The following is a 9,485-nucleotide window of genomic DNA, read 5'->3' as shown; positions in this document are numbered from 1 at the left end:
CCCAGGTAATCTGCATTAGAATCACCCAGGAAACCTGTGAAAAAGACAGATTCCTGAGTCTTGCCCTAGACTCACAGAATCTGAAATTCCAGGGATGGGCCTGGAAATATATATTCTTGAAAAATCTCACACCATTCTGAGGCACTCGAAAGGATGACAGTTATTTAATGGTCTGCTTGCCTTTTCCTCTCCCATCGGTACCTACTTATAACCTTTTTCTGTTTGTGGAAAGGAAATAATAAAAGTATAGTACGTGACATTTAGGGGGACCTCAATAAATACTCCCTTAATCCCTTTTTTTTAAAAAAATTATGTTTATGTATTTTTGAGAGAGAGGGAGAGACAGAGCGTGAGTGGGGAGGGGCAGAGAGAGAGGGAGACACAGAATCCAAAGCAGGCTCCAGGCTCTGAGCTGTCAGCACAGAGCCCAAACCAGGACTGGAACCCACCAACAGTGAGATCATGACCTGAGCTGGTTGGACACTTAACCGACTGAGCCACCCAGGCAAACCCCCCCCCCCCATCCCTTTTTAAAGGAACTCTGGACTTCAGGAACGAGATGGGGGTATGTCCTCAAGACCCTTCCCCAGTCCCCTGAGGAAAAGAAAGTCAGAGGCTGCCTCTGAGCACCTCCGTGTAACTACACCTGACCCTGTCCAGGCTGCTACTCCAGGCCACCAGCCAGGAAAGCCTCTGGGCAGTGGCTCCAGCACAAACATGTCTAGAATTTTCACTGTGTGGGACAAATATAATGAATCCAGTGTGCAGAGACGCCTTTCTCTAAATTATCTCTGTATTTCTTTCTCCTCTGGATCAGAGTTAACTTAAAACCAGAATCTCCCCCCAACATTCATCTTTCTCTAACTCTGCTTTCTGCATCTTCCAGCATTTTATCTGAAAGTCAGCCACCAAAGTTAACGAACTGCTAGCTCACTGCCTGTTGAGAACCGGGAGCCGGAGAAACCCCCACACCCCGCCCGCCCCCGCAATCCTGCAGCTTCAGAATTTGGGTTTAGGAAAACTACAGGCCCCAAAATGCAATTTCACCTTCCAAAGACTACCACTCCCAACATGCAATGCAGCCAGAGTTAGCAAAGGAAAACCCCGTCTGGAAATTTTGCCTTCCTGTGGCCCTCAGGCAAAGGAAAGGTTTAGAAAGTCGCCAGAAGGTATTTTTTTGCAGGAGCGGTCACTCCCCAAATCCCGGCAAGGAAGGGGAGGAGTCTGGGCCGTGTCCCGCCCTTCTCCAGTAAACTTCTCCGGCTCCAGGTTTGGAGGCAGAGTCGGAAGGGCTGGGAGTAGCTGCACGCCCCCACGCTTTCCCCATGGTTTCGGTGACTAGAACCGTGTTCGGAGACCTGCCCTCAGGGGCAGGGACAGTGGAGAAGTTCCAGCTGCAGTCAGACCTGCTGAAAGTGGACATCATCTCCTGGGGCTGCACCATTACGGCCCTGGAGGTCAAAGACAGGCAGGGCAGGGCGTCAGATGTGGTGCTCGGCTTTGCAGAGTTGGAAGGTGGGTTGAATGCTGTCCCGGGCTGCGGGCGGGCCCCGGGCCCCCAGCCCTCCCGCATATGCCCCCGAGGTGGCCAGGATCCAGGGCGAGTACCCGAGCTCGTCACCCTCATCACCGCGAGGAGTGCTTGCAACCGGCAGACCCACTGTGTTTCCATCCTGTGTTCGGAAAAAGACACATGAATGGAAACAGCTGTAGGACTTGGTCTCTGGTTGTCCATTCAGGCATTGCCTTAATTTAGAATAGTTAAGGGTCTGGGGCTCCCGGGTGGCTCAGTCGGTTAAGCCTCTGACTTTGGCTCAGGTCATGATGTAGAGTTTCGTGAGTTCATAGCTCAGAGCCTGGAGCCTGTTTCGGATTCTCTCTCTCTCTCTCTCTCTCTCTCTCTCTCTCTGCCTCTGTCTAAAATAAATAAACATTAAAAAAAATAGTTCAGGGTAAGATAAAACCCCAGCAACCCTGGAGCGATCTTTGAACTGCCAGGTATGCAGGGCAGGAGAGGTAAAAGCTGGCTTAGAGGGGGTGTGGCTCCAGGTCTTGCCTTGTGTTCTTTCTGTAGGACAATCTAAGACCTGTCTCCTCTACTTCCTCTCTCCTTCATCAGATTCTCCTTGAGCCCTGGTTGTCTGAGAAATTCTCCTCGACATGGCTCAGTGGGTACAGACGGCTTAGCCACCCAGTCTGGTGTTACAGCGCCCAGCGCGGGCTGGCAGCTCGGGAACCAACCAAGCAGAAGACCAACTCATGGTCTAGCAGTGAGGTCTCCCAAGTAGGACCAACTTTTATTTTATGAGGTTCCATGGGCAATTAGGATCATGAATTAATCCATGCATTCACAAGCTGTTCATTCAGTCACCTCATTCAGCGAGACAGACAAGGTCCTCACCCTCATGGAGCTTGCACTTTAGCTGGGGGGTTAGACATTAGCCAGATAGTCGCATTAAAAAAAAAATTACAGTTACAGTTTGATCTCAGCAAAGGAAAGGGTCTGCAGTGCCATCCTGGCCCTACTGTGTAGCTAGACAGGAGGTGAGGTCTGAAATAAAGGTGGCAAAAGGAAACTGCTTGAAAATGAGTACGCTTTGCTCCGTGGTAGGGGCGTGGGCATAGCCTGCTAGAGAAGAGGTTTGAGGTTTTCCTTTAGGTGTGTGTTTCTATCTGTTTGGTTCTTTAGATACATAACATGGCTCATGGTTAGAAGTTAACAGAAAACTGAGTATTGGTTTTCTTTGGTGGGGGTTCAGATCTTCAGTCAGAAGGCAAGAGTTGACAAGTGACAAAAGAGGATTCTTTAGAATGATTTTGCTGAGTCACCTCTCTCTCTGTGAGTACCATAACTATTTTCCAGGCTGACACAGAATCACAAAGAGATTACTTGGCTGGTGCAAAATTGCCCAGTGGAGTCGAAGAATTGGACCCACGTCCTAGAATATCAGAGCCAGCAAAGCTTTGGAGACGCTAAGCTGTCAGCCTCTGCTTTTATCGCCTCACTTCCATCTCTGCCTTATCATATGGCCCTCCCTCTGCACCTCTACACACACACACAATGACTGCTCTCGCTCCTTAGCTCCTTATCAGTGTTCATTTAGATGTAAGGGTCACATAGAGTTTAAAATGCAAAGTGTCTTTGTGGAATTCTTATGAAATGTGTGTGCCCTGACGGCATGACCGCTGGGAAGCACCAGTGTCTTTTCTTTTCTTTTTTCTTTTTTTCTTTTTAGTTAGTTAACATCCAGTACAATATTGGTTTCGGAGCAGAATTCAGCGATTCATCACTTATATACAACCTCTACTGCTCATCACAAGTGCCCTCCTTAGTACCCATCACCCATCTAGCCCATTCCCCACCCACCTCCCCTCTATCAACCCTCAGTTTATTCTCAATCCTTAAAAGTCTCTTATGGTTTGTTTCCCTCTCTTCTCTTCTCCCCCTTCCCATGTGTCATCTGTTTTGTTTCTTAAATCCACTTGAGTGAAACCGTATGGTATTTGTCTTTCTCTGACTTACTTCACTTAGCATAATACACTCTAGTTCCATCCATGTTGTCGCAAATGGCAAGATTTCATTTTTTTGATGGCTGGGTAATAATGTTCCACTGTGTGTATAGACCACATCTTCATCCACTCATCAGATGGACATTGGGGCTTTCCATAGTTTGGCTATTGTTGACAGTGCTGCTATAAACATTGGGGTGCATGTGCCCCTTCAAATCTGTATTTCTGTATCCTTTGGGTAAATACCTAATAGTGCCATAGCACTGGTGTCTTATTAGGCATGGAAGTGTTGATTTTGTGAGGGCATTAATACGGTGGAGTTGTCTCTATAAGTCTGTGCCTCTTGGGGCAGTCTGGATGAGGAAAGTACTATCCCCCAATGTTCTTAAAAGGGAGAAAAAGAAATCGATCTCCTTGGATTATAGTGATCTAGCGTGTGCTTTATTGCCCTCCATCTTCATAACATCTCTTGAGAATGTTAAATAGCATTTTCTTATTAGCATACATCACAGACTTCACATAATGCCAGGTTGAATCAAAGCATCCAAAATATTCTAGGTGCTCATTCCTAGGCTATAATTTAGATGATTGAATTATTTATTCTAGAAGGAAAGTGAGTGATTTTCAGAAGAGGAGAAGTTGGAAAAAAGCCCTTGGAATATCAAGTAACACTTTCTAATATGTGCAGCCATCATCATGGCTACTGGAAGCGGCTCCTTTGTTCCTTTTTTACGCTCCTGTCTTTCAGTTTTTTCGTAGATTCTTTCTACAAAGATAGATATTGCTAAAGATAAAAGAAGACCTCATGTATGTCATAACGGGGAGCATTCTTGTCTCAGTCAGAATAGTGTGAAATGGGGCTCTGCTACGGTTTTGATCAGTTCTTGTGTATTAAAACCCACGTTAAGAAATTGGCGACATTGGGGCGCCCGGTTGACTCACTTGGGGGAGTGTGTGACTCTTGATCTTGGGGTTGTTTGAACCCCATGTTGAGTGTAGAAATTACTTTTAAAAAAATAAAATCTTAAAAAAAAAAAAAAAGGGATTGACAGCAGCGATTGCTTTCAAGAGAGGCTCTGCATAGCCAGGGTGCAGGGGTAAGAAGGAGACTTTATTTTCACTGTCTATTCTTTTCAAATATCTGAATGTGTAAGTATTATGTAAACAAAACTGAGGTGAATCATTTAAAGCTACAAGACATGACAGAATAAGGGGTTATCTTGACATTACTATGCCCCAGAATATTTTAAACCACAGGGAGGAGCTAAGCATGTATAATTCCATGAAACATGGTCCTTTTTAACTGCCAGGTTAGATGTGAACAATCTCCAGTTTCCCAGATAGATTATATAAACTGCTTGGATCATGGCCATGACCGGAGGTCAGACTGGTTCAGTTTTTCCCTGGGAAAATGAGAGCTCTCTTCTGTAGAATTCTAAAGAGGTAAATCATACGATCTTTTAGTTACAGCCTAGAAAAGTCACTAATGCCTCCTATGAATTGTTCTGCCATTTTTTGTACCTAAAATATTTAAAAATGCCTTTCCTCTTCATGCCTCACCTACAGTCATTATAACTTCTCTCAAAATCTGTGACGAGACTATTTGCCTATAAGCCACAGGTTTAAACAACCTACCCACACAACCAGTGCACTCTTGCCCTTCATCTTCCCTCCAGTTACCACAAAACACCCGGCTCTTACGGCCATGGGAGTCACTATGGAAAAAATAGAAAAAATAGACCTAGTGCTTTTAGAAAACCCCGGCCAATAGCGGGTGGAGGAAAAGGGACCGGTTCAGAGACTGCGGTGTAGGCTTGCAGATGCCTGAGTGCCCTTGTAGGAGTACTGGGGATTCCTGGCTTCAATCTCTGCTTTGTCCCTTAAAGTTATTTAACTTTCCAGACATGTTTCTTCACCTTAACTAATGTATAATGAGACTAAATGTGCTACCGCCTGTGATAGTGTCTGACTGTAGCGAGCAATCAGTCATTTTTATCTCCTTTCTTTCCCTTGCCCCCAAATGTCTTCCTTCACACTACTTGAGCGTTTTACCTCACTTGATTAATACTGCAAAAAAGGGCATCAAGATCCATGTGGACAGCCAGCAGCTATTTGAAAATATTTAAAATATTGGGGACAAATTAAAAAAAAAATTTTTTTTAAAGGGGAGTGTTCATTCGGTTAAGCAGCCCACTTGGGCTCAGGTCACGATCTCACGGTTCGTGGGTTCAAGCCCCGCGTTGGGCTCTATGCTGACAGCTCAGAGCCTGGAGCCTGCTTCGGATTCTGTGTCTCCCTCTCTCTCTGCTCCTCCCCTGCTCGCTCGCGCTCTCTCTCTCTCTCTCTCTCTCAAAAATAAATATTTAAAAGAAATTTTTTTTTAATATTGGGGGCAATTAAAGTTCTTGTCAATTAAAGTAATGTTTGCTTTCCTCCGAAAACAGGTTGTAGAAGCTTAGATTGGAAATAGTAGGTACTTTCATTTCACGCTTTTAGGGCACTCTGGCTGAAGTTTGGGCGGTACGAGGTGGATAGCATAGCTGGGGTCCGTGGGACGTTAGAGGAGTGGAAAAGTCCATAACGCTGGTTAAGGATTTATTAATGTACTCTGGCCAGTCCTTTGCTCAGGAAAAGGGACAGACTTTTCCTCTACCCTATGTCCCCCATCAGCAATTGAAAAAAAAAAATCATCATTCATGGTTCGACCTAGAAACTTTTCCCTTTTTAATGGAAAACAGTATTTTCTGCATTTGAAAACAAGCGTTTTACTCATGTCCTATTCAGAATTTGGGGAATGTCACTTTTTGTAATTCTGATTTGATATGAAAGCTTAGTAACTTATGAAGATACCAGTATCTTTGTAACAAATAACACGCATTTGTTCCGAAGCATTTTTCAGAGACAGTTGAGAGCAGCGGTTTCTGGTGTTAAAAACTCTTCATCTAAACCAAAGACTGGCAAGTACTGCTTCTCTCCGTGGGCTGTTTACTTTTGCCAGAAAGCCGTCTCTTCTGAGGGAATTCTTGCAAGCCCAGGAACCAGCAGCTTTGCTGTTGGAGTTGTCACTGTCTCCAGTGCCGAGCATGTGGCTGGCAGAGTGGGGACTCCGTGTACATTTGTTGAATGGATCAGAGTAGGAATCAAAAGTAGATACAACCAAATAATTTTTGAACAAAAATTTCTGCTTTTCTTCACATGTTTTAGCTCCTGAAAAGCAGATGAATGGTCCACACTGTACCTCATCGAGGAAATACAAATTAAAACAATAGTGAGGCCCTATCAGAATGGCCAAAATCCAGGACACTGACATCACCAAATGCTGATGAGGAAGCGGAGCAACAGGAACTCTCATTCACTGCTGGCGGGAGTGCAAGATGGTGCCGCCACTTTGGGAGACAGTTTGATTGCTTCTTACAAAACCAAACATATTCTGACCATATGATCAAGTGGTCATGCTTCTTGGTAGTTACTCAAAGGAGTTAAAAACTTATGTCCACACAAAAACCTGCACACAGGTGTTTCTCACAGCTTTGTTCATAATTACTAAAACAACCAACCAAGTTGTCCTTTGGTAGGGGAAAGGACAAATGAACTGTGGTTCCTCCAGGCAATGGAATATTACTCAGTGCTAAAAAGAAATGAGCCATCAAGCCATGAAAAGACAGGGAGGAACCTAAAATGCATACTACTCAGTGAAGAAAGCCCATCGGAAAGGGCTACAAAGTATACAATGCCGACTATGACATTCTGAAAAAGCCACATTTATGGGGACACTAAAAAGATCTGTGGTTGCCAGGGGCTGAGGGGATGGGAGGGATGAATAGGCAGAGCAGAGAAGATTTTTAGGGCAGTAAAAAAATGATATTATAATGATGGATACATATCATTATTCATTTGTCCAAACCTTCAGAATGTGCACTAAGAGTGAACCTTCCTGTTGAACTGTGGACTTTCGGTGATAATGATATGTCAATGTGAGTTCATCAGTTATTAGAAATGTGTCTCGGGGCGCCTGGGTGGCTCAGTCAGTTGAGCGACTGACTGAGCAGGTCATGATCTTATGGTTCGTGGGTTCAAGCCCCATGTCGGGCTCTGTGCTGACAGCTCAGAGCCTGGAGCCTGCCTCGGATTCTGTGTCTCTGCCTCTCTCTGTGCCTTCCCTGCTCATTCTCTGTCTCTGTCTCCCCAAAATAAATAAACATTACCAAAAAAAAATTTTTTTAAAGAAATGTGTCTCTCGGGGCGCCTGGGTGGCACAGTCGGTTAAGCGTCCGACTTCAGCCAGGTCACGATCTCGTGGTCCGTGAGTTCGAGCCCCGCGTCAGGCTCTGGGCTGATGGCTCAGAGCCTGGAGCCTGTTTCCGATTCTGTGTCTCCCTCTCTCTCTGCCCCTCCCCCGTTCATGCTCTGTCTCTCTCCCAAAAATAAATAAACGTTGAAAAAAAAATTAAAAAAAAAAAAAAAGAAATGTGTCTCTCAGATGGGGGGTGGTATTGATAATGGGAGAGGCTATGCACGTATTAGGATAGAGGGTATCTGGGAAATCTGTACCTTCTGCTTAATTTTACTGTAAACCTAAAACTGATCTAAAAAATAAAGTCTACTAAAAATGAAACAAGAGGCTCCTGGTTGGCTCAGCTGGTAAAGCGTGTGACTCTTGATCTCGGGGTTGTAAGTTCAAGACCCCTGTTAGGTGTAGAGATTACTTAAAAATAAAATCTTTAAAAAATAAAAATAAAAGTAGATGAAGCAAAACCAAAGAAGGTTGTTTGGCCCTTTGGAACTCCTTTTGGTTACCTGGTATAAGGAGTTTTAAAGCTGTAGCTTCAGAAAGAGAGGAGGGAGGGGAGGGAGGGGGAAGCAGGTAGAGAGGTCAGTCTGGCCTATTCTAAGAGATGGTAGTAAGCTCAATTCACCAGAAAGCCTTGTGCTTTTCAAATAAGGTGATGCTTAAGAACAAGAACCCACAGGGCGCCTGGGTGGCTCAGTCGGTTAAGAGTCTGACTCTTGGTTTCATTTTTTCTCCACGGATCTGTGTGTCACTTCTGTCACATATCGGTCTTCATAGGTACAGGACATGTCTGGGGTTGTCTCTTTTGTTCCATTGGTCTGTTCGTCTTTCTGGGCCAGCACCACACTGCCTTAACTTAGTGAGTCTTAGGATCTTATAAGGCAAGTCACTCATCTTGTTTTCTTCAAAATTGTATAACTATGTTGGCCCTTTGCTTTTTCACAGCAAGGTTAGAATCATCTTGTCTAATTACACACACACACACACACACACACACACACACGCACGCACACACACATAAAACCCTGCCTTGGGGCGCCAGGTGACTCAGTTGGTTAAGCGCCCAACTTTTGGCTCAGGTCATGATCTCAGAGTCCATGAGTTCGAGCCCTGCGTCAGGCTCTGTGCTGGCAGCTCAGAGCCTGGAGCCTGCTTTGGATTCTGTGTCTCCCTCTCTCTCTGCTCTTCTCTCACTCTCTCTCTCTCTCTCTGTCTCTCTGTCTCTCTGTCTCTCTCTCAAAGGTAAATAAATATTAAGAACAAAAACTTAGGAGCCAGACTATGTTCAAATCCAGGTTCTTTTGATAACGATCTGTGTGTTTGGGGCAAGTTTCTCAACTTTTCTGTCCTCAGTTTCCACATCTGTAAAATGAGGGTAATAATAGTGTCTACCTCATAGAAGTATCCTGAAGATGAAATGAGTTAGATGTAGTTAGAAAGTGGCTGAGTCTTAGGAAGAACGTGGTGTGAGATGTTTTGATAGTCCATGGGTAGGACTCTGAGGACCTACAGGTTAGCAAGGGAGTGAACCAGGAAAGACCTGGAAGAGAATGATTAATATTTCACTCATGCCCAGCCAGTTGAGTAACGGGAGCCTGGGTGAATGCTTAAGAGTCTATATCCTGAGAGCCCTTCCAGGCATGGTAGAAATAGTTCATAGGCTCGAATTGCATATTCTTCTATC

At 44.8% G+C, this 9,485-nt stretch overlaps 1 protein-coding gene across 2 annotated transcripts in view; it reads left to right on the top strand.

Annotated features, from left to right (window-relative positions):
- The first annotated feature begins 1,084 nt into the window (after positions 1-1,084).
- Positions 1,085-9,485, top strand: part of GALM (galactose mutarotase) — a 53,335-nt gene continuing 44,934 nt past the window's right edge. For both annotated transcript variants that reach the window (XR_007150648.1, XM_047851161.1), the window contains exon 1: positions 1,085-1,515. Coding sequence is in view for 1 of the 2 variants with exons in the window: in XM_047851161.1 (XP_047707117.1) it covers positions 1,326-1,515 (190 nt within the window). In the remaining variant the exon portion in view is untranslated. The remainder of the gene's footprint in view (positions 1,516-9,485) is intronic.

Source organism: Prionailurus viverrinus, chromosome A3 (genome assembly GCF_022837055.1).
Source record: "Prionailurus viverrinus isolate Anna chromosome A3, UM_Priviv_1.0, whole genome shotgun sequence".
NCBI classification, from domain to species: Eukaryota; Metazoa; Chordata; class Mammalia; order Carnivora; family Felidae; genus Prionailurus; species Prionailurus viverrinus.
This window is presented reverse-complemented; position numbering and strand designations above follow the sequence as displayed.